Source organism: Eulemur rufifrons, chromosome 21 (genome assembly GCF_041146395.1).
Source record: "Eulemur rufifrons isolate Redbay chromosome 21, OSU_ERuf_1, whole genome shotgun sequence".
Taxonomy (NCBI): domain Eukaryota; kingdom Metazoa; phylum Chordata; class Mammalia; order Primates; family Lemuridae; genus Eulemur; species Eulemur rufifrons.
In genome coordinates this window covers 14,618,739-14,643,729 of record NC_091003.1, presented here as the reverse complement: position 1 = coordinate 14,643,729, position 24,991 = coordinate 14,618,739, and the positions used below count along the sequence as shown (strand labels likewise).

Below are 24,991 nucleotides of genomic sequence, written 5' to 3'. Positions count from 1 at the left end.
CAGGCCTGAACCACCACGCCCGGCCTGACCAAAATTTTAAATAAAGACTGGATCAAATTCAGACAGGATCAATGAAAGTGCCTTGCTGATCCTCATTGGAGCCTGAGGCAAAAGGAAGAATCAGTAAGATAGTACTGATTCTGTTTTCATTTGAAATGTTGATGTTTTGTTCATCGTGGATTTTTTTTTGCATTAATTTTGATTTTCTACAATGTTGCAATAAAATATCATTTATCTTGATCACTGAGTTTTGGGAGTACCCCCCTTACATTTTGCATCCCTCATTCTGGTCCCGGCACGACCCCTGAGGCTTTTCTTAGGAACCATTCTTGGCTCTATACGTTATGACAATGCAGAGTGATGCTGGCTGAGTTTTGGGGGGCAGGATGGAGACAATGAGATCCTGGAAATGACACTGGCTAGGGGACTGGAACGGCTTTTTGGAGGTGACGTCTGGCAAGAGTTAGTTGTGGGACAGAAGATGATTCCTCCTAGGCGGGGGGGTCTGTGTTTTCTCCAGGGGATTCTCAAACACTCACATTTGAGAACTAATGTCAAGCAGACATAAAAGAAACATAAATCATAAGGACACAGTCAATGCAATGTAATGTAATGAAATGTATTACAATGTATATAAATGTTCAAACTCAATTCCCTAAGAGGAAATAGGAAAGTCTCAGAAGGCTGTGACGACTTACAATAAATTCGTTTAGATTTGAGAAGTGAGATGTTCACTATTCAACTGAATTTTGTCCACAGTTTTGCGTTATATGTGACATTTTGGAGTAAGTGCTAAATAAGGATGGCTGTCTGTCTACTTAGATCACAGCTACAAATGCAGGCGCCTTCGGTTGGCTGCTCTAATATTAGGAGTGATGTTGCCATCCAAAACCTCATTTTCCCTAATGGTGAACAATTCTTGACAAAGCTCTTAAAACAAAGTATGTTCTTCCCTCTATTTCACCATAGTTGTATGTCTGAAAATTCAGTGAAAAATACTGCGTGTTGATATATGGAGTGGAGTTAGGTTCTGGCTCAGATAATTACAAGTGGCTTTTTCCCCTAATAGGTGTCCGGTGGGAAGGGAGAAATTCTTCTTGGGGGGGGACCATCCAGTGCTAAAGCATCCCTGGCTCCTCCCCTCTAAATGCCAGTAGCTCTCTCCTCCCCATCAGTGAGATAACCAAAAACATTCCCACAAAGAAAGGCTATAGTGTGCCCCATTGAGAACCACCTCTGACATGCATAGCACTGAGGGCCAAACCCCTGGAATATGGAGGAGGTCACAGCCTCAGGACCTGGGGGAGGGAGGGGGAAGGATCCGGGAGGTTGGGGGGTTTCCAAAAAACTGATTTGCTAAGATGGCGTGCAGGATTGGACCACTGTGTTTGGGATCGTGTGGGCAACATGTAGAGGTGTAGGAGGGGATTTTGGATAAAAGACAAGCTTCCTGTATCTTACTCCACTTCGTTCTCTCCATCCCCATACTGGTCATCTCTCCCCAGGACAACAGCAGCAGCCTCCTGCCTGGTCTCCCTCCACCCCTCTGCCCACAGTCCATTCTCCAAGCAGCAGCCAGAGCGATCTTTCCAGAGCAGATCCTGACTCCCACCACTCCTCCCCTCCCTGGGCGCTGGCCTCTGGGTGACAGCCTCCTTCCTGTGTCCAGGCTTTGGTGGCTGCTGTGTCCCCTACCTGGAGAGCTGTCTCCCCTCCTTTCACCGTTAGGCCCACTGTTCAGGCCTCGCAGCAAATCTCCCTTCCTGCGCTGGAAAGCTTTCCCTGACCACCCCCATCTCCACCCCAATAGTGGGCTGGGTTCCTGTACATACAGAAATAATTCATTGAAAAAGATTAGTAAACTAGTTTTTTTTAAACGTGCCTAGTAATTTGATTAACCTTTGTACAATCAGGCCTCCGAGGGCAGGCAGAATCTATTTTGCTTCCTGCTTTATACTCAATGCCTGGCACATACTAGGTGCTCAGTAAATGATTTGTAGACGAATGAAGGAGTGAATTTCTGCAGAGACAGCCTGCAGGAGATCATGGCGCAGTGGCCAGGCTGTCTTTTACTTCCTGGTCTCTGCACAAGCCTGCCTGCGCGACCGCCGGGCCTCAGTGTCCCCGGCCTGTGCAGCGGGCGCGCCCCTGAGTCTCCCGGCCAGAGGGACGGGCGCGGGCGGGGACGTGTGCGTCGGGCGGGCGGGGACGTGACCGCACAGCCGGCGCCTCCGGGCGCCGCTCGGGCCCGCGCACGCGCGCCGCGCGGCCCCGCCCCGTCCCCGCGGCCCCCTCCGCGCTCCAGGGCCCGCGCGCGCCGGCGCGGGAGGCGGGAGGTCGGGGGCGGGGGCGGACGCCAGGCGGAGGGGCGGGCCCGGCCCGGCTCGGCCCGGCCGCCCGCGCGCGGCTCCTCCAGGCCCCGGGCCCGGCCCGGGCGGCGGTGGCGGCGGCGGCGGCTCTAGCTCGAGGCCCCGGCGGCGCCCGCGCGCCGCGCCGCAGCCATGGCCCTGGTGACCCTGCAGCGCTCCCCCACGCCCAGCGCCGCCTCGTCCTCGGCCAGCAACAGCGAGGTGAGCCCTGGGCCGCCGCGCCAGGCCTGGGCCACCGGGCCCGCGCCTAGGCTGGCCGAGCCGGGGCCGCTTGTGTGGGGCCGGGGGCGGCTGTGCGGGCGGGGAGGGCCCGCTGTACGAAGCGACCTGGGCAGCGGGCCAGGGGTGACAGTGCGGGGACTGTGTGTGCGGCGTGACCCCGTCTGGGGAGACTGTGGGAGCAGTGTGACCCCGTCCAGGGCTGGCTGGGCGTGAGACGGATGTGCGACTGGAAGTCCTAATGGAGTGGCTGCAGGAGACGCGGGTTCTGAGACCTGCGACCCCGTGGCGGGTCTAGGCCCTTTGCCTGAGTGCCTGGCTGGTGACCTGTCTGCTGGGGACTGTGCCAGGGTGATGCTGTGTGAGACGGACTGCGGGGGTGACCCTATAGACGTGTGAGGTGTTTCCCCGACTGCACGCCTCTGGCGTTCTGTCTGTAGGTGCGCCCGTGTCACTCTGTGGGCTCCGTGTGGCTGGCTGTGTGTCTCACGTCTGTGTGTGCAGCCGAGTCTGGTTTATGCTTTCTGTACTATCACTCAGGGGGGTGCATGTGTCTGTGCCTTTTTCCGTGTGGCTGTGGCCCATTCGGGGGTTTTTGTGATCTCATGGGGACCCTGTGCAGGGGTTTCTGCGGGTCTGTGTGACCCGGACCATGTTTGGCTGGCTCCTTCTTGCTCCGGGGCAAATTAGGGAACTGGCACCCTCTGAGTCCTGGAGCTTGCCCTAGGCGGGGCCTCAGGCCTCTGAGCAGGTCCCTCCACTGCGGGCTGACCCTCTTGTCTTGCAGTCTCTCCCTGTAAGGCCTGCAGTCTACAGTCATATCCATGGCAAGGCTGAGTGAGTGTCACCGTGAAGAGAAGGCCAGTGGAGCAGCTTTGCAGGCCCGGGAGGCGGTGCAGCCGGCATCTGCGCTGTTCAGGCCCGTTCTCTGTGGGAGAGAGTGGGGGAAGTTTAACTGATCACACGGGAGGGGTTTGTGTGAGCCCGAGGAAAGAGTACTTGTGTTTGGCTTAGTGGCCCTGGTGGTATAGCTCTTCCGCCTCATTTTGCCAGGACTGGCAGGAACATTTTCAGAGTGCACCTTCACAGCCCCCTCCTGTCCAAGGCCATTATTGAGTTATCTTGTCTGCACACAGAAGGTTCTAGAAGCCCCCCCCCCCCCCGCACGCTGATCACAGGCAAAAGACTATGGTGGCCACTTGCCTGCAACTGAGAGGTTAGGTTGCATTGGTGTCTCTCCTCCCCACGGAGAGGAGGGCTGTTCTCTTGCATCATTTCTGTAGCTGTCTGGCAGATGACAGCTTATTTTCATGCACTGGATCTCAGGTTCTCATCACAAAAACCACGTGAGATGAAGGGAAGAGCTTGGCTTCAGGCTGAGCCTCTCAGCCGAGGTTTCTGATTCTAAACTCCACGTTCCCTGTGTTATCTACACCTGGTCTATTCCTGTCTTAGGCAACATTTGTATGGTTTTATCATTTTTTAGTTGCGTACCATAAATTCACCATTTTAAAGTGTGTACAATTCAGTGGCTTTTAGTATAGTCACAAGATTGTGCAACCATCACTGCTGTTTAATTCCAGAACACTGTCATCACCCCTAAAAGAAACCTTGTACCTCTTAGCCATCACTTGCACCCTCCCCAACCCTAGGTAACCACTTAGCTACTTCCTGTTTCTATGGATTTGCCTGTCGTGGGCATTTCATATAAATAGAGTCATATACCATGCTGCCTTTTGTGACTGGCTGCTTTCACTTGGCGTCATGTTTTCACGATTCATCCGTGATGTAGCATTTGGCAGTTCTTCATTCCTTTTCACGGCCAAATAATATTCCACTGTATGGATGTACCACATTTTGCTAGACACTTGGGTGGTTTCTGCTAGACATATTTTCAATTAGGATAGACGACATTATTTTTGCTAAGGGCCAATGAGTGTGTAAACACAGAGTGAAACTCAACCAGCTTTCGCGTGGCCTCAGTAAGTCAGCAGCATTCATCGCCCGGCGAGGGAGCAGAGGCTAGGATGCTTCCGGAAGGCGAGGCTTTCTCCCAGATGTGTTCAGGTCACTTCACTCATCCAAGTGCAACTTCTTCGATGAGTCAGAGACACTTAGGGCAGCCGTTTCCTGACACAGCCGGGCCTGCTGCGTGGCGTGGGAAACTGAAGGCGTTCACAGCCCTCAGCCCTAAAGCAACTCTCTCCTCTCTCTTTTAATTTTCTTCCTCTTTTTTTTTTTCCAATCTTTAATTATCTCACATGTCATTTTCCTGTTAACCTTATCTCAACTCCTGTGTGCCAACAGGCCGAGCAGGAAAATAGATAAACCAATAATTTTCAGGAATGGATCGTAACATTGTTATTTCTGACAAGCCCTCAAGGTGACTAATTGTCATGGGCAGCTCTCCAGGTGCTTTTTTGGGGTTGGACCAGAGTTTCTCAACCTCGGCACTGCTGATACTTGGGGCCAGAACGTTCTCTCCTGTGGGGGCCTGTCCTGGGCATCGTGGCATGTGTAGCAGCATCCCGTCCTCTACCCACTAGATGCCAGTAGCAGCCTCCAGAAAAATGTCTCCAGGCATTGCCCAGTGTCCCCTGTTGTGAAAACTTGTCCCCAGTTGGGAGCCACTAGGTTAGACTGAACATCCTCTTCTAAGTTCGTTGTGGTTGTCGTGAGTTGGGTTTTTTTGGTGCTTCGCTGCAGGACAGGAGCTGGTGGCCCTGTGGTTAGCAAAGCTTTTCCTGGTTTTTCCACTTCTCCTTCGGTGTCGGGTGGGAAGCCGGAGAACGACTGGCCTGGCCACCTGTGTACACCTTTGCGTGCAGGCCCCTGTGTGATCCATGCATTCGCTGTCTTAATACAGTTTAGGGACTCCGGCGCTCCCTGGTATACTCATTCTTGGTTGAAGTTGCCACCTCCTGGTGGGTGTCCCTTGCTGCCCAGACCCTTCCCTGCATTAGCTCTTGACGGTTTTCCCGTCACCATTGGCATCTGCCTCATTTCTGTCCTCGATCAGTCTCGCATCTGTCCTGGCCATCACAGATTTCCAGGTTTCTCTTGCCCATTCAGTGGGCGCCTCTGTGTAACATACAAAACATGCCAAGTCCCAGCAGTGCAGAGCTGTTTGGGGGTGGGTGTGTGTGTGTGTGTGTTCTCATTTCAGTGTTCTCTTAAAAAAAAAAAAGGTCACAGTTACTTTCAGAGCCCACCCTCTTGGCCTTTTAGGTTTTAGAAACATTCAATATCCCTTTCTTTCATTTATATAAGTAAGCCAGTAGCCTAGAACATTTCATATTAAACATTTAAGTCTTTCTGAGAACCACCAGGAGCTCTGGAGACCTACAGACAGATAGCCCCGATTCCTGGCCCCCTTCCATTGTGCAGAGATTTGCCTGGGATGGTTTTTTTTTTTTCTTTTTTTTTTTTTTAATGGTCTTCATCACTCAGCTCTTATTGCCTGGCTTGACGGAGGAAGTGGACTCTCTTAAAACATAGCCCCCTCCCCTTAAAAGAGAAAAACAGGATAAGATCCAGAACAACTCCGGAAAGTTGAGAGCTATGGGCTAAAAGAGTGTGTTGGGTGAACAGCACGAGATAGGAAGCGTTCAGTTAGCAGGAATCAGGCCCCCGGACTGCGGCAGGAATGCGGGTAAACATTTGGAAACCTGCAGATTCCTCCATGGAAATTACTCAGGACAGGCCAGCGTGGGTGAGGAAAGGGCGCGCCCGTTTAGAAGGAGCCAGGTTTCTTGGACATCTTTATCTTGTTCCGACACCAGGGTAGAAAGCGTGAGGCTGCCGTCTGAGGCCTGTGGGCAGTGGTGTCTGTGGTGTGATGTTCTCTTTCTTTCTCCGTAGCTGGAGGCTGGCAGCGACGAAGATCGAAAACTAAACCTCAGGTAAGCAGACTTTTAATTTTATTCTTAAGTCTTTCTTCCAAGCAGGTAAGGAAATAACTCTCGTTCCTTTCTCAAAGGAAAAACCCTCAAAAAGAATACATCTGTTTTTTTCTTGCCTAAAAAAGTATATATAAAGCACATACAAAAGTAGTGCTTTAAAAAGTATACAAAATTATACCTGTTTGACTCTAACCACCCTTAATAACATCATATAACATTTGGAAAGGAAGGGAAATAATTGTCCTTCCTCTACCACCCTGGCATTACCATTGTGAGTATTTTTGGGGATTTTCTTGCAGATTTTTCCTCTGCCTTAAAAAAAGAATTAACCATTATGCTATACCCCCGCTTTCTCATCCCGCTTTTCGTAAGATAGTCCATTGGAGGTAAACACTTTGCCAGTTTGAAACAGGTCCTCAACCTCCTAGGTTTATCCATTCAGGGTGGTTTACATGTGCTCATGAGTAATCTTTAGCTATGCTCATTTAAAAGATTTCTTTTTTTTTTTCCTCCCCCACAAAAGATTTCTTAGGATGTAGTCCTCAGTTGCTACATTCACTAGTGGACACCAAAAACATTTTTGTTTTTGTTTGCCAAAAAATTAAGGCCTACTCTTTGTTTGGGTATTTTGTTGGTTTACAGATGATTCAGCAACTTCATTATATAATGTATTCCTTTGCACCAAGGAACCAGTCTTAAACTGTGACCTCAGAGTTTAAAAAAAGTAAACAAACTTTCAGGGATATATATATATATATATTTTAAAGTCTGTTTTATCTTAGGAGGAGGAGGAAAATTAATTGGAAAAGGAAATGTGTGTTCAGAAATTGGGGTCAGCTGTTCATTACTGAGAGCAGGATGTTCTCCTGGTTAAACTCTCATGCAAAAGTGGTAGAAATATGCTTAGCCTTTCTTTGAAGTCTCTGCGTGTTTGAGTGCAGGGAGGGAAAATATTCGCTTTTATTGTGGCACACGTTATTTCTCAAGATTATGTGAGTAGGGAAATACTAGCCTGCAAACGCCAAAGAGTTGCTGGAGCCTCGTTTTTAATGTTCTCCGGAGACCAAGGACACATTTGCCTTTTCACCCTGGGGTTTTTGGTTGGTCAGGGCCTGGGTCAGGGTTTGCAGGCTGGGAACAGCTGGACTCCCCAAGTGGGGGCAGTAATGGGCCGTGTTGTAGATCTGACTGTCTGGGTGGAGGCTGGGAGGCTGGGGACAGTTTGGGGGAGGGGGACCTGGGGGAGGAGCTTACTGGGCATCTGCAGCCCCAGGCGCCTAGCTGGCCTCTGAGCACCCCTCCAGCCCCTTCCTGGGGGAGGGATCCCTTCCACCCCTCGAGGCCATCTCTTTCTCTTGTCCATGAGATAGCATTGAGCCCTCTCACTTAGACTGCCTTTGGGGCAAAGAGCTATTTTTATTTTTTAATTACCTTTAATGAGCTGACAGCATAGTGTTTGGAGTCCTTTGCAGTCAATAAGAACTTAAAAATGGCAGTGATATGAAAATGTGTTGTGGTGGCCCCTTCTCGATGCTAAAAGGTCCCTTTCTCTCTGCCTAGTTTGGAGCTGCAGAGGATCTTACAGAGGGATGGGAAATGACACTTTTGCAGTGATATACATTGCCGTATTTAATCCTCAGAACAACCCTAGGAGGGTATTTTCCCAGTTGATAGGTAAAGAACCTGAGGCCCGAGATTGCATGTGGGAAATGCTATATTCTAAGTGAGGCCTCTGCCACCTCTAACATCCCAGTTGATCATACCGTGCCACCTTCCTGGAGACCAGGTTAGTCGAATCGGCTGTCTGGGACAGACAGGTGAGGGAACCTGCCGAAGGGCACCCAGGTGGTTAGAGGCAGTGCCAGGGCCAGAACCTGCTAACTTGTGGTAGGTGCCTTGTGGGATGTCGGGTCATTCTGACCCCTGAGAGTCCCTCTTTGCTGCTTTTAGCAGGTTCCCAATGCCACCGTGACTGCTGGGAGACCCTCGGCTGGAGTCGGGGACCTGGGCTCTGGGCTTGTTCCCCCCTCCCCCTGTTCCCTTTTAAGTCCCTCTTTACTCACCTTGACATTTCGCTCCACTTTTTAGGCAGAGGGCACAATCCTCCAACCCTCCTCCCCAAACTAGATACACTCTGTTTTCCTGGTTTATGCTTTGATTAAAACCCTTTCACATCCACGTGTTAATTTGCATTTTAGGTCTCTTCTCTCGAAGTCTCTCCTGGAGAAAAAAGTTATGGAAGAGTCGTTGCTTTTGTTTGTTTAGGTGGAGGAGAGTTAGGGAGAGGAGATTTCTCTTTGCTTCCAATGGAGCCTGGAGAGAAACTGCCATTATTTCCTCTCTGACGGGTGCTGGGAGGGAGAAAACTGGGGGCGATTCCTCTCTCCTCTTTTCTTTGTCCGTAACTCACAGTTTTATCTTTTGGGTCATCCGGGGAAGTCAGCTTTGACTCATCCGTTTGTGGTAAATTGCTGAATCATGGGGAGTCTCACCTGCTGTCTTCTTCCCAGGTCTCCCTGGTGGTGCTGTCATTCAGGTCCTCACACCTCCCTGTTGCATCGCACGGCCACCCATTGACCTGTCCCCCTACCACGTATATCACCCCGAGGGCTTGGGTCTCCCTGTGTCCCACCCTCATTCTGCATTGCTGGCCCTTCCTCCCTCCCCATCAGGACTGCCCCTGTTCCCTGATCACTCTCTGTCCCTAAGCCAATCCCTTCTTCACTCGGCCATAGTCCTCACGGTCAGTGGAAATTGCTCCCACCCTGGACATCTGTGACTTCTACTTCAGAGAAAGCAGGGAGCTCTTGGTCTCTCCCTCTGTGTCAGGTACCGCACCTGCCTTATGTGGCAGGTATATGTGCTTTTGTCACCTTCCTAACTGTTGGTACATCCCTCAGTGACCGGGCCTTGGCTGTCTTCCCGCACATAGCATTTGTACAGTTTAAATGGGTGTCTTTTGACCCTGCGGTAAATTGCAGATGCGTATGAGAAATAGTGAGGCGCAGAGGAAAGAGAGTGGGGTTTGGAGTTGGGCAGACCTGGAACATCTGGCTCCTGCCCTAGTAGCCGAGTTCCTTGACCTCTCTGGGTCTTAGACCTTCCACCTGTAGAACGGAGATGACACTACGACTTTCCAGGGTTGTCGAGTCGTTTGCGGGAAGCTCGTTGCACAGAATGAGGTCCCCGGTGGGCTCAGGTGCTACATTCTGTCTCGTGCGGTGTTGGTTCACAGCACGGAGGACAGAGGGGCCAGCTCCCTGCCGCTGCTGCGTCCAGGCCTGAGAGGGCCCCACCGTGGATGCTCCGTGACTTGGGCAGCCTGCATCCTCCACCCGGCTGCCATCCCGTAAGATGCAAGTAAGAACGCACGCTTTGAGGAGTCAGTGTTGTAATTCAGACAGTTTCTCTGAAGACCTTCTGGGAAGTTCTCAGGAACTGATTGTCTCCTGCCCAGAGTGCCGATGATCGATGCCGGGTGGTGGAGATCCAGTTCTCTCCCTCCTCTCCCCTGCCCCGTGGAGATCCAGTTCTCTCCCTCCTCTCCCCTGCCCCGTGGAGATCCAGTTCTCTCCCTCCTCTCCGCTGCCCCGTGGAGATCCAGTTCTCTCCCTCCTCTCCCCTGCCCCGTGGAGATCCAGTTCTCTCCCTCCTCTCCCCTGCCCCGTGGAGATCCAGTTCTCTCCCTCCTCTCCCCTGCCCCGTGGAGATCCAGTTCTCTCCCTCCTCTCCCCTGCCCCGTGGAGATCCAGTTCTCTCCCTCCTCTCCCCTGCCCCGTGGAGATCCAGTTCTCTCCCTCCTCTCCCCTGCCCCGTGGAGATCCAGTTCTCTCCCTCCTCTCCCCTGCCCCGTGGAGATCCAGTTCTCTCCCTCCTCTCCCCTGCCCCGTGGAGATCCAGTTCTCTCCCTCCTCTCCCCTGCCCCGTGGAGATCCAGTTCTCTCCCTCCTCTCCCCTGCTCCGTGCACGTGCAGACTGCCGCCGGCCCCTCGCGGCACCTTTATGGAAGCCGTGCTGCTCGGACTGTGGGAACCGGTGAGCAGACGGCCCTGTTGGCAGCAGCTCCTGGCTCCCTCGCCATCCTGGGAGCCGGCTCGCTCTGGCATGAGACGGAGTGGGTGGACGCCAGGCAGGGCACCGGGGAGATAATACGGTTGTGTTGTCCCCAGAGTGTGGATGAGGAGTGAATTTTTTTTTTTTTAATCCAGCGTTTCCAAGTCAAGCGCTTGAAAGTGGTCCTGAGAATTCTTTTAGTTTTGTTCTTTGCGATTGCCTGCCCAAGCAACCGTTCGGGCCGGAGCAGCAGGATCTTGTCGTCTCTGTGTTATTGGGTTTCGGTGGTAAGGTGTTAAAACTCTCCTACACCTCGGCCTTTCTCCCTACTCTCCCTTCCCCTTTTGGTCTTGACCTGGAATTCCCCAAGGGACCCCGTCCTCCTTACAGCCTTCCGACGCGTGGCTGTGACTCCTCCCCGACCCCCCGGTGTCAGGGTCGGGGTTGTCCCATCCTCTCTGCAGACCACACTTCCCTGTCTCCACAGAGCCCCCCTGCTCTTGCCCCCGTCCCCCTCTGGGGTTCCTCTCTGCCTTTCTCCGTGGTTTATCTCAGCCTGGGCTTTGTTGCCTGTTGACAGTCTGTCCAGTTACGTGCTGCCAGGAGGTGTCGAGCACCTGCCGCGTCCAGGTTCTGTGCTAGAGATGGACACGTGTGTGGGTCACCGTATCAGTTATCTATCGCGGTGTAACAAGCTGCCACACACGCAAAGGTGAAAACAGTACACGTTTATTATCTCGCAGATTCCGTGGGTCAGGACACGGTGTAGCTGGGTCCTCTCACAAGGCTTGCTGGGTCTCATCTGAAGTTTGGGGTCCTTCTTCCAAGCTCATGTAGTTCTTGGCCAAATTCATTTTCTGGTGGCTGTAGAAGTCACGGTGGCTTGCTCCTTCAAGGCCAATGGGAGTCTGCTGCCACAGGGCCTTAGAAAGGACTGTGATCACAGGAATGGCTGTCCCATCTTGTTCCCGGTCCTGCCCACATGCAGGGAGAGGGGCTCCCCTAGGGCCCACCAGTCAGAGTGTGTGTGTGTGTGTGTGTGTGTGTGCTTGAGATGCCCCAGAGAACACACATGTAAACAGGTAGGTCTCCATTTAGTGTTACAGACGGAACAGGTGGTTATGTGATGGGGGCGGGAGCCCAGTGCCCATGGGGAGAGGCCGGGAACACGGGGAGAGAGCCCCACAGGGTCAGACCACCACACCAGCAAATGCCGGCCCCTCTCTGCTCAGCACCCAGGTGTTGCTCGTACTCTGAGGTTTAGCATCTCTCAGGTTTCCCGACCTTGTGTCTGTTGGCGTCTGGAATACCCACCTTCATGGATCCTGACGGTTTCCTCCACGAGCTTTGGCCGTGGGGAGGGACGGGCCTGGGATTGGCTCCCGCCCCCTCCTTCCCCTCCTCGCTGCGCTGTCGCAGGACCCTGGGCAGGCCTCAGTGCAAATGGGCAAAGTAATACACAGCCTGTAGGGTTGCTGTCAGAATCAAACGTGACAGTGACACGAACCTCTTATCCCTCGGTAGACATTCAGCAAATGCCCCCTGCCTGCCTGTACCTCCCTGTACAGCTTCTGTCAGGGAAGATTCGTGATTCTTCCTTTCTCTTCCCCGAGGCATTTTTCTCTCCTTAGTGTTTCCTTGGGACTTGGGACTTGTTTTGTAGCATATGTACGTATGCACATAAATGTTCCCTACGATGCAGGACTGGCCAGGTAGTTTGTGGAGCCCTGTACAAAGTGGACATTGTGGAGCCCCATGTTAAAAAATCATTGAGAATTTCAAGATGGCAACAGCATAGAATTAAACCAAGCGTGGGGCCCTTTGGAGCGCAGGCCCTTGAGCAAGAAGCTGGTCTTGCCCTCAGCACTGTGAGCCACTCTGGGGAAGGGCCTTCCTCACCTCCCGCCTCGCAGCACCTCGTACACACTAGATGGGCCCCAGAGGACTCGTATATTGAATATTCTGTTCTGCATTGAGCAACCAAAAGTGGCCTTGGACATGCAGGAAGCAAAGGACAGAGAGATTTTTCTGCACTGCTTCTCCGTATGGCCCGGTGGAACAGGTCCCGTTAGATCAGTCTCAGTAGCCCTCCGTCCTCTTCCGTTTACCTGTGAGCCATGCATTCAGCAGACGTTTACTAAGCTCCTACTGTGTGCCAGGCACTGTTCCGGGAGCTGGGAATAGAGCAAGGGACGAAACAGAATCCCTGCCTTTCCAGCTCACATTCTGTTGGGGGATACAAGACAGTAAGATAAACAAGCACAAGAGTAGTGTGTCCACAAGGCGAAAAAATAAAGCAGGAACGGAGGAGATGACCTGGAACAAACACTTGACTGGTGCCCCGCTCTGTTAGGTGACTTGTGTGCATTGTGTCATTTGATCTATGCAAAAATCCCGTAAGGAAGGCACCATGTGAATGCTCTTCCTCTGGAGGAGACGGCTAAGCCTCAGAGATTCAGCGGCCTGATTTCGTACCGTAGTAAGTGGTGGAGCCAAGACCCCATGTCGCATTGATTCCAGAACCTGCGCCCTGACCCTCAGAATTCAAGAGCCATCTCTGCTTGGCCTCCTCCCGACATGTTAGCGCTCTCACCAGGAGGCAGAGTGGAATTATCCGGAAGAACCACGGCTTTGCATCCATTCTTGCTGCTTGAGCCCTTAGCGGCACCACCGTGCACTGTGTGCTTTGGGCGAGTCCCATCACCTCCCTGGGCTCTACCTAAAGCAGGAGTTGTCATGTATCACCCTCACCTGCCACCACCTGGGAATCCGGGGACTAACACGGCCAGCTTCTGCTGGGTGCAGGCTCTGGGCTTGGGACTTTGTGCCTGTCCTTGATCTCATTTTGTCATCATGACAAGCCTGCAACGCAGGGACTCTCCTCATTTTAAGCAACTATGATAGTTCGGAGAGCCAGGGTTTGAATGCAGGTCCCTCTGCCTCAAGAACCTTCCGCCTTTCTGCCCCAGTCCCTCACAGCAGACATGCAAATTTGTGTTCAGCTTGTCCCTTCCTGTCCCCCCCCCCACTGCCCCCGTGGCTTTTTAAGTGGTGGCCTCCCATCGACACCCAATTTTAAATACTGGGGCACACAAACTTTTAAAATTCTAGAACCTTCATACTCTTTGGCTGTTCCTTTCAGTTTAACTCGAGTATTATATCATTTCTGCAGTTCATTGGAACATTTGACTTTAAAATCAGAATTTGCCTTCAACATGTATCTATACGCTTTTAATTAGAAAACTCATCCTAGAGTGGAGACAAATGAGGACAGAGAGGGGAAGAGTTAATTTGATTTGATTGGAACTTAATTAAACTTATTAAGGTTAACTGAAAGTGAATTTTTGCTCAGAGTCTGGTAGGTTTCATTAAACTTTCAAAATACCAGTACTTAGACTTGAGAAGAATGCCACGGGGCCCTGGGCTCATTCTTCTGACACGCTTAGCACGCCAAGGGAGCGTGTGCGCATGCGAGCTCTGCTCGGGATGACGGTGGTACCTGTAATCATTCTCATGGTAAATGGCACAGAGCTGGAGAGGGAGTCAGAAACCCTAGGCTCTGTCTTGAGATGTATCGTCTGCTGTGCACCCTTAGGCAAGTCACTTAACCTCTCTGGGCCTCTGTTTCCTTCCGTGTAAAGTGAAAGGACAAGATTACATTAAGGTTTCCAAATGTAAGAGAGGCCTCAGACCCACCAGTCGAGTTCTGTGTTTATATGGCGCTTCTCATCGTTTGCTCTCCAGTTGTAACAGACTGTCAAGAGGCTTGTTCCCACAGGGAGAGCGAGGCCGCACAACCGTGGGGTGTCTGGCCGTGTCGGGGTTATGGTTTAAGGCTGGGGTGGAGAGCACTGACCCCTTGCTGGGACCCGCCTCCCCCTCAGGGAGCGGTTAGCTGGCGCGCCCCACCCTCGGGAGCAGGGCCACAGGCACGCTGCCTGCCGTGTAGACAGACGAGACTCCGCCTTTGGAGCCGTCTTTAGCGTATGTTGTGCTGTGGTCAGATCACTGGATCTGGACGAGTTACTAGAAACTTCCCAAGATGAGGAGGACGTCCGCAAGAGTCATTCTGCTTCAGAGAAGGCTGAAAATGAGAAACCGGGATTAATCAAAAAGGCTTAATCAAAATAAGGAGTGGCCACTTTGAAGGCGAGCTGGGTGATCGGGCCGGGGTGGGAACTCCTGCTTTGCAGCGTGGGGTGGCGTGCTGATGAGAGGGTGGGGGCGGAATGGTAGTGCGTCCCCAGAGACCGCGTTAATGACAGAGGTCACGCAGGGGGAGCCTTGCACGGACAGAGCAGGCCTCTGAATTGGGTCACAGGCCTCGCCACTTGCTTGTGTGACTGTGGCCCCGGGCCAGCCACCTGCCTCCTCCAAGCTGAGGGAAAGCCCACCCCAGTCCCGGGGCCCTTGTGAGGTTTAGAGAGGGTCTCGCCCCCCGTGTGGTGTCTGGCCCACACCTGACTCTCCGTAACCGTGATTGTCATTGGTGGTGATTCATGAGAGCCCCTCCTGCCGCCCCTCTCCCCCTCCGGGGTCGGACTTGAGGCAATTTTACCACGAAAGACCACGGTTAGCCCAAGTGGCACCTGAGGGGAAAAGAAAAGCCCAGTGATTGGCCTGCTTCTCTCCAAGTTTCGCTGACACTTGTACCTGGCTTCTATCTCGGAAACGTTATTCTTGTGCGCCTTTGTATTTACAGATTTTATTTGTTTCTTTCCTTTTCTCTTCTTTTCCCTTGCATGGTTACTTTCGAAGCTATTTTTTAAAAGACTTTGTTTCGGAGAAGGCTGTCAGGAGGTCCCGTGTTAGGATGCGCCGGGTCTCTCCCTGAGGGGGGCGACCCCTGCGCCCCCAGAAGTCGTTCCCAGTCAGGGCCTGGCACGTGCTTGCCAGGAGTTTTCAAGGCGTGTTTCATGTTTCCCCAAATCTGGGCCCGGTCGGAATTCCCACCAGGGAGGGGACCGTTGGTGTGGTCTGGAGAGAGCCAGGCTGGCTGCCACCTCTGGAAATCACTTGTCACTTCCCGCACGCCCAGGCCAGCCTGGGCCGTGCCGTGCCTGTTGCGGGCGGGAGTCTGGCTCTTTAGGTCTGGAGTTGAGGCCACCGAACTGTCAGCTGCCCCTGAAGCAAGAGGGCTCCCTAAGGAAACAGCACCCCAGGCCCCGGGCAGGCCCCACCACGTTGGGGTGGGAGGGAGAAGTATCTCTTGTTGAGCAGCCTGGTCATGGAGGTGGTTTTTATTTAGTTATTTGCTTTGTTTATCAATTCAGCCAATGTGTGTTCAGTGCCTATAAATGGGTTCTGTGCTCAATGCTGGGGATTCTGTGTTGAGTAAAAAAGAGTCCTTACCACCCCCACCACCCCGGGGTAACGTGTATTCTGTATCTACCATAGCTCCTTCCAAAAGGGCTTTGAAGCGGCTTATAAAATTCATAGGGAACAATAGAGTTTAACATTAGTGAGAAAATTGGAACATGGAGAGAATAGAGGATAAACTGAGGTCTGGGGAAGGTTTGGACATGGAATGCATGGCATAACATTGGTACAGTTATTAGAGTTTGGCCACAAGTCTGACTTTGAGCTTCCTAGTAGTCAAAGCTAAGAGGGAAACAAGATGAGTTTCTTGATTCATGGTGGCCTTAAAATACCGGCAGGTCCGTTCCTCTGAAGAACTCTTCCTGATAGGTGCCTGTGGGTGTTCATAGCATGATGGATGGACAAGAAGGTTGTCTTAGCTCTGGCCCTGCAGCCCACGGGGAGAGCCGAGGCTCCATGCCCATCTCACCAACTAACCCGGGTGTTTGTAGTCTTTGGAGGTGAAGTCAGCAGCAGTGCTTGGTGCCAAAGCTACTGGCCGCCCCGAACACTGAGAACAGGATGCTGAGTCACATCCTGCAGGGCTGCGGCATCCTGGCTTCGCGTGCCCTTCACAATGGGAGGCTCGCATGGGCAAGTTGACCCCTGCTGTTCCAAACATGTGGTTGCAGAGCAGGAAAAGGCTAAAATTAGGTCTTCCATGGGCCAGGGCTGTGTATGTGAGGCAGAGGCCCTCAAATCTGGACACGCAGAGACCAAGAGGACCTAGGAGAGCAGAGCCCGCCATCATTCTCTGCTGCTGTGTGCATGGAGCAAGGCCGCTTCTGTTCTGGAAAACACGGAGGGAAAATGGTCCTGAGGCAGGGAAAGAGCTCAGTTGATGAGCGAAATAGTATCCAAGAGATGGAAGAGGAGAGCCAGGAAATACGTCAATAACAATGATCAGTAGAATGATCTCAGCTTTTATCACCTACCCATAAAGAAAAATGACGATTAGTGTTTTACACAAATCTAACTAAGTGGAATTTTTTTTTTTTTTTTGAGACAGAGTCTCACTCTGTTGCCCAGGCTAGAGTGAGTGCCGTGGCGTTAGCCTAGCTCATAGCAACCTCAAACTCCTGAGCTCAAGCGATCCTCCTGTCTCAGCCTCCCGAGTAGCTGGGACTACAGGCATGCGCCACCATGCCCGGCTAATTTTTTCTATATATATTTTTAGCTGTCCATATAATTTCTTTCTATTTTTAGTAGAGATGGGGTCTCGCTCTTGCTCAGGCTGGTCTCGAACTCCTGAGCTCAAACGATCCGCCCACCTCGGCCTCCCAGAGTGCTAGAATTACAGGCGTGAGCCACCGCGCCCGGCCACTAAGTGGAATTTTTTTGTTGTTGTTGTTGAGACAGAGTCTCACTCTGTTGCCCAGGCTAGAGTGCCGTGGCGTCAGCCTAGCTCACAACAACCTCAAACTCCTGGGCTCAAGGGATCCTCCTGCCTTAGCCTCCCGAGTAGCTGGGACTACAGGCATGCGCCCCCATGCCCGGCTAATTTTTTCTATATATATATATATATATTAGTTGGCCAGATAATTTCTTTCTATTTTTAGTAGAGACGGGTCTCGCTCTTGCTCAGGCTGTTCTTAAACTCCTGAGCTCAAACGATCCACCTGCCTTGGCCTCCCAGAGTACTAGGATTACAGGCGTGAGCACCACGCCCAGCCTTAAGTGGCATTTTAAATGATAATTTTTTTTAATTTTGAAATAATTTCAAACTTACAGAAAAGTTGCAAAGACAGTGCAAAGAACTTTTTTGTGAACCATTTGAGAGTAAGTGGCCAGCCTGCCGCTCCTCAGCCCTGGAGTGCAGGCAAGGGCATCGTCCCACGAGCCCCGATACAGCCAGCCACGCAGAACGTTAATCCTGACACTGTCCCACCGTCTAATCCTCAGACCCACGAGGGATTCGTCATGTGTCCCCATGACGTCCTTTGTAGTGAAAGGGTCCAGTTTAGGAGTGTCCATTGCATTTAGTGGTCCTATCTCTTGGGTCTCCTGCAGGCTGGGACATTTCTCAGTCTCTTTTTGTCCGTCGTGTCCCAGGCAGTTGTGTCCAGGACCGTCATCTTGTAGAACATCCCACCGTGTGATATGTGTGATATGATTAGAGTCAGGGTGTACATCTTTGGTAGGAATAACACACGAGGGATTCTGTGTCCTTTTTGAGGCCCATCAAGTGGCTTGTGATTTCCTTTTGTTCTGTTACGGTGACATTCACTTTGGTCACCAAGGTGGGTTTTACTGGACTTCTCTATTGGACAGTTATTCTTTTTCCCATCATCATTAAGAAGTTTTTCTTGGCTGGGCACAGTGGCTCACACCTGTAACTCTAGCACTTTGGGAGGCCAGGGCGGGAGGATCAGGAGTTCAAGACCAGCCTAAGCAACATAGCAAGACCCCGTTTCTACAAAAAATAGAAAAATCAGCCGGGTGTGGTGGTGTGCACCTATAGTCCCAGCTACTCGGGAGGCTGAGGCAGGAGGATCGCTTAAGCCTGGGAGTTTGAGGTTGCAGTGGGCTATGATGACACCTCTGCACTCTAGCCCAGGTGATAGAGCAAGACTCTGTTTCCATTAAAAAAAAAAAAAAAACATTGAAAACCATGAATTCAAACTGACACCCTCAATTCCTATGCAACACCTTGGGGTTCGTTTTAGTTTTCTCTCTTCTCATACTTATAACTCATCCCTGAAATATGTACGTGTTTCATCCGTGCCCCGCCTGTGGGCAGTCTCCATCTCTCCTGCCACCCCTCCCTGCGCAGATGCCCTCCGCACCCTCCTCAATATCAGGAGCCCCAGTTCGGGGTACCACACTCCCTCCCCAGTTTGGATGCCTGCCCTGATCTGCATCGACAGGTGATTTTAGGTCTGAGTTGTTGGGGAACAAGTGAATTGTTTCAACACTGTGTTTTCCCAAGATGTCGATTTGGCTGAAATACAGCACTTAAGAGCAGAGATCTCTGCTTTCCCCTTCCCGCTTCTCCCCTTCTTGGTCACGTGAACTTGGGCGAGTGACTTGCACTCTCCGAGTCCCCTTCCCTATCTATGTATGTAACAGTCATAGACGGATGCTGAGGATGAAATTAGCTACTGTGCGTAATGTGCTTAGCATGACGCTCAGCCAAAATGTTTATTTTTAGCATTGTATTTACTGAGTGCCCACTGTCTCCTGGGCGCTGAGATGGGTCCTGAGACAGAGAAGTCACAGCCTTAACGTTCAAGGTGCCCGGGGTGGTGTGGGGAGCTTGGCTGCTGTTGTGTTGTTCGAAGCCCTTGGTTGCCAAGAGGCCCTGACCCCCAGGTGGCTGTGACCCCCTCACAGCAGTGATGTCCAGTTCGTCCCGTGTCTGGTGAGTGCCCAGCGTTCCTGCAACACAGAGATTGCCAGAGTGAGCTCGTCATAGGATGCTTTGGGACCGGAGAGGAGGACAGCTCGGCCGGTGTGTCTGCCAGTGTTTACTTTGACTTTATTATCTGGCAGGCACAGAGGGAGGTTTAAAAATTCTACGTGTCGCATCCCGTTGTGAAGCTCAAATATACCGGCAGGAAGATGCCTTCAGCACCCGTCAGTAGCCAGGTGGGTCACGGGAAACCATCTGGAAAGCAGGGAACTTGGGTTCCTGCCACTTTCTAAGTGCAGTTGTTGCTCAGATCCGTGAGGATTGGTTCTGGGGACCCCCTCCACCCCCTTGAGGATACCAAAATCTGTGGGTGCTCAAGTCCCAAAGTCGGCTCTACAGAACCCTCAGATTCAGGAAGTTCCACCTGCCTCGAATGCTGCATTTTCAATCTGCATTTGGTTGAATTTGTGCTATATTTATTGAACAAGTGACTTTATCCCTAAGCCTCATATCCTCACCTGCAAGATGAGAGAAGGTGCTAGAAGACGTTGAAAGGGAGGAGCCGTGGCTTGCAGCTAAGGCCACGGGGGAAGAATTCCTGGAGAAGACACGAACGCTGAAGGCAGGCACGATGCGGGGGCACCGGGGGAGGGAGGAGGCTGTGAGCGGAGGATCTGTGAGGACAGCGGTGTAGCCAGGGACGGAGCAGAGAATGTGCAGAATGGGAGAAAGAGTGCAAGAAGTAACACACAGAAGGTTTTTATTATAAAGTACTTTTTCTAACTGTATTATAAGCCCCTTGAGGTCAGGGAATGTCAGATGAATGAAATTTAGGTTAATGCCATAATGGCTCATTGTGGCTGCCCGAGAGAGCACAAAGAGTCTGGACTCTATGGATGGTGTCGCATTATTGAAAGTTCTGGGGCTGGGAAATAGGGTCATGAGAGCCGTGGCTAGGAAACTGCGGAGTGAGCTAGAGGCCGGAGACAGAGGGCAGGGGCCTCTCGAGGGCTGATGGTTCCCGGAGCCGTGCTGTCCTATGCTGTAGCTGCTAGCCTCCTGTGGCTAATTAAAATTAATTAAAATGAAATAAAGTGACAAATTCAGTGCATCGGTCACACTTCCTGCATTTTAAGCATCAGTAGATACCTATGCCTGGTGGCTACCATATGGGACAGTGCGGACAGAGAACGTGTGCATTCCCTGGGTCAGCCCTGTCCCCGCAGGGACATTCTGAGTACCCGGCACAGAGCTGGGTGCACGGTGGGGCTGGGTGGGTGTTGCCTGGCTCATGGGGGTGAGGAGGGCCCGAACTGGCATGTTGACCAAGGCACTGGGAAGGAGGGACCCTGAAAAAGTTGGGACTTGATGAGTCACTCACAAACATGGGCTGGGGCTGCACACCAATGAAGGGGCCGAGAACCTGGCTCAGTTGGAATAATCTGTTCTCGGAATTTTTTAGTTGTTTCAAAAACATTTCCTTCGTGCGCCTGTTATTTCTGGCTGGTTAGGTTGTCTCCGCTGCCGTGGCGTTTCTTGCACAATGCAGCTTTTATACCTTCTGCCCCCGTTCAGGGGGCTTAGATGCTGGTGTACCAGATGCACAGAGAAAGATGCACCCGCTGGGGCATCTTCCACGGGGCTTAAGGGCACCGGGGAGGAGCTGTCCCAAGGTTTTCAGAGCCGAGTCAGGGTACATCCTTTGCTGTCTTACTTATGCAGGGGAAAAAAATTCCTGCTTTTGCAATTTGCTGGTCAGTCGAGCTGCTTGCTCCTACCCGTTGGTGTGAGGGAGAGCTATGTAACTGGCTCAGAGAATGTCTCTTACTGTCTGGAATATTTTGGACATTCCTTCTCTCTGAGAGAAGCCTACGCCTTCTAGCCAAACAATACATGCCCCAGCAGCACAGATATTTGTAACAAGCCCTGCCAGCATTTCTCGTCCGTGACCCCTTTCCCTGAGCATTAATGTGATGCCCCGCAGAGCTGGAATTTCTCCGTCCTCAGCACTGTGTGTGCAGGGGAACATCGTGGGGAACTCTCGTTGACAGGTGTGTCCCTAGAGTTCCTTGTTTTCTTATACCCGGGAGAATGGCATTTGGAACGAGGCCCTGCCAGATTGCACCATGAAGCACACAATAAAAAAAGGAACAAGACCTTGGTGCAACTCCGGGTTTCTGTGGCTTTTAAACATGAGTTCAAAATAAGGGAAGAACCTGTGGGAGAACCATGGAAAGAATGTTCCATTCCACCTGCAGTCTTTAGCTGATCTCTCTCCAGATGGTGAGCTTGCATTTCCTTTACATCTTTGTAAACTTCACTTTGCGAGGAATGGGGTTCTGACTCGGCCTAAAACATCACCAGTAGTGGTTTTGAGATCAGTCTGTCTTTATCAGCTTTACCTGCTGCTGCTGCTGCTGCTGCTGCTGCTGCTGCTGCTGCTGTTCGGGCAGGTTGGATGGTCTTGCCCTCTGACCTGTGGATTCTGCAGAGAGAGCACTGAACTTGGAGCCTCTCCGTCATGTTCTGCCTGTTGTCAGCCATATGACCACAGACAAGTTATTTATCTTCTCCTGGTCTTGGGTCTTTCATCAGAAGAATGGAATTGTAGGAATGAAGTGGGAAAATGTAGGGACAAGCTCTCTATAAACCATAAAGTACTGTGTAGATGGAAGCCATTCTTTACTGGTATAAAACAGCATGCACTGAGTGCCTATAGTATACCAGGCATTCGGATGCTGAGAATGTGTTATGTTGACAGCTCAACCACAGTCCTGAGGTTTGGTTCTTAGATGTGCACATTCTGAAACTTGAATTTATGAGTTCACTCAGGGTTGAGCAAGTTCTGAGAAACGAACTGATTTATGCTAACCAAACTTATAAGACACTGATGTATAAAGCATAATTTATAAATTCACATTTATGAATAATGCAGGAGGGGGCCTTTTATGATAGAAACCAAATCCTCCTCGGTTTGCCGTAGGGTACGTATAACATAATCTTACTTTCCTGCTCCCCGAGGCCCTCTGTTGACTGATCCTTTTTGAGGCCCCGCTCAGTATCATTTCTTCCAAGGAGACTCCCTGGACCCCTGTGTGTATGTGTGTCTGCAGCACGCTATACATTCTTCTGCTGCGGAACTTGCCCTGTTATATTGACGTGACTGTCCTGTGCCTGTCAGATGCACGAGACTGTCACGTTGCTGTAGAGCAGGAACCGTGTCTGTTTCGTTGCTGAATTCCCAGGGCTTAGCACTGACGGGGCACAGCAGACGCCCCGTAAATACTTGTTAATCTAAGTGGAATTAACAGAACCTCCTTTCTGGACTGCTCGTTGGCACCCATCTTTTCTGTGGGTGAGAACTTTACATTAGTTCCTTTTTTTCTTAGAATTACCATCAAGTCCAAGGGACGAACCACAGGCCCCTCAGCAGTTACCATGAGACCCGAGTATAGTCTAGGGTGAATTCTGTCCAGTGAAAGCAATCCAGTGTGTCTGAGCCAGCCCAGTCAATTCGGGACCCTTTACAGAGCCTATGCTTTAGGCTCACATTCTCTGATCTTTTGCAAGGTACAGCGTCAGAAATCCTAAAACCATACCATTTCAATAACTCCCTGTATCCTTAGGTGTAAATCGGGATGCTAATGCCTACTTGGTCTGTGCCATAGAGTTTTGTGAAGATCAAATAAGTTGACATTCGCCAGAATGTTTCGTCCACAGCAGAGTTTATCAAAGCTCTCGTCTATTGTCGTTATTGTTGTCATCATTTCATAGCATTAACGCAGGGCCTCTTTTAGAAGACAAGAACATTCGTGACTCCGCAAGTATTTGGTAGTTACCACCCTTCTGAGAGGACCATGCGTTCTTGTTGGTGTTATCTTTTACCAGCCGAAACCATTTATCATGCAGCTGTATGTACGGTATTTTTACGAAGCCTGCGGAGAAGCCGGTTTTCTCTGTGTCTTCTCTTATTCAGTCCCAGGGTTCTTGACCTTGGCTGTGCGTCACAAGCACCTCTGAAACTTTGTAAAAAGCTGATTCCCAAGATTCATCACAGACCTTCCGAATTGGGTAATGTTAAGGTTGGATCTGGGTGTGAACGTGTTCTCGAAGTTTCAGAGGTGGTGTGGATATGTATAACCACAGCTGAAAATCAGGGGTGTTCATGTGATATTCTGCAGTGCGATATTTCTACACCAGCTGTTTCTGTTCTTAAGGAAATTCTGTTTCTAAGTGGCATGGGACACACCCAGATCACCAGTCCTTGAAGATAATGGTTATCTTTGCCCTTATTGATAAAAACAGGCTTCTGCTCATTCATTCAAAGAGCCACGTATTTATGCGTGTGGAATACGGGGCTGAGCCCTATAAAGGACTATCAGAACGTATCTATAGTAGAACATCCATTAGAACCAAAAAAATACAGATTTCCCAGACCAGTGCTTTTTATTTTCTTACACTTGGATGTGTACCAGAATTATGGGGGTGGCCCAGGCCGTCTGGAGTTTCTACATCAGAAGCTTTGACTGGCTGCCTTCATTTGGCATATGGAGAACACAACACCTGCCGGCAGCACTGCAGGCGTCCGACGACGTGGCACAGCTGAGCGCCTCGTGCAGTCTCAGCCGCGTGGTGGGAATTTGGTAAATGACAGTCCTGTTGATGAGAAACCACCTTGCACAACACCGTCCTGGTCAGTGTGGCTGTGCCGGTCCCGGAACTCCTCGACACTCCCATTTGGTGCGGAAGGACCAAAGGATGTGTCCCGTCCCATAAGCGTGGTGGCAGCAGTGGGCAGGGTGATGCCATGGGCCCCCTTCCAGTTGCCCGGGCAGCAGGTGGAAGAACTCTGATGCAGAACCTTCTTGTCCTGAAGTTCTGTTTCCGGAAAATCGTTCCTTTTCTTTCTTTCCTACACACGATGCATTCGGATGTTGAGAAGAAGAGCTGGAGACGGGATCTGGATTCTGACTTGTTAGTGTCACATGCTTTAGCAGAACCAAAGCAGCGGCACCGCGGTCAGCCACTGGGAAGGACACAGGCAGAGGTGACGGCGGCATCACGGCTCTGATTGGTTTCCTTTCCGGACGGGTAGAATGGCGTTCCAGGGGTTACGAGAGTGGGTGTAGGGCATAGACCTGAGTCTGGTTTCATCTTGGAAAGGTATATGTTCCTGGGCAGGTGGTAGTTTCCTCGCCCTCACCTGCAGATCAGTGCCACCTCCTTGTGAAGTGTCCCTGAAGTCACCAGTTCATTGCACCCCCTTCCTTCCTGTAAGCCCTGGCAGAGTTGCTTTCCTGGGGTACGTACCCCATTCTGCCTTGCACTGTGGTTACTCACATCCTGACTTTATCTCACTGGCCAAAAGACGTGCTAACAGCACAGCTCCTGGCCAGCGTCTGCCAGATGGGTTTTGGGATCACGTCCCCATTCTTTGGGACCTTGGCAGCCTGCCCTGCCCTGGGCACCACACGTATCCCAAACCCTGTATCCCAGAGCACCTCGTGTGTGTGCACACACGTGGTTCCCTCTGCGTGGTGTGTCCCTGAAGTAGCTATTATTGGCATGACTGAAGAAGTTTCAGAAAGTAAAAGTGCTTTAAAAATGCAGAATAATTAACTGTGGCGGCTGCCTCACTGTTGGGTGGATGGATGGCACTTTGAAAGAAAGAGACATCCTTCAATATGTTGATTTTAACCAGAAGGGGGTCCTGTGGCGTGGGGTCGGTTCCTGGGTGG

The 24,991-nt window shown here is 51.3% G+C and overlaps 1 protein-coding gene across 2 annotated transcripts in view; it reads left to right on the top strand.

Annotated features, from left to right (window-relative positions):
- The first annotated feature begins 2,414 nt into the window (after positions 1-2,414).
- The window catches only part of SSH1 (slingshot protein phosphatase 1), a 61,784-nt gene continuing 39,207 nt past the window's right edge, over positions 2,415-24,991 (top strand). For both annotated transcript variants that reach the window (XM_069496799.1, XM_069496801.1), the window contains exons 1-2: positions 2,415-2,570; positions 6,450-6,490. In XM_069496799.1, the coding sequence (XP_069352900.1) occupies positions 2,502-2,570; positions 6,450-6,490 (110 nt within the window). In that variant the 5' untranslated portion in view covers positions 2,415-2,501. The remainder of the gene's footprint in view (positions 2,571-6,449; positions 6,491-24,991) is intronic.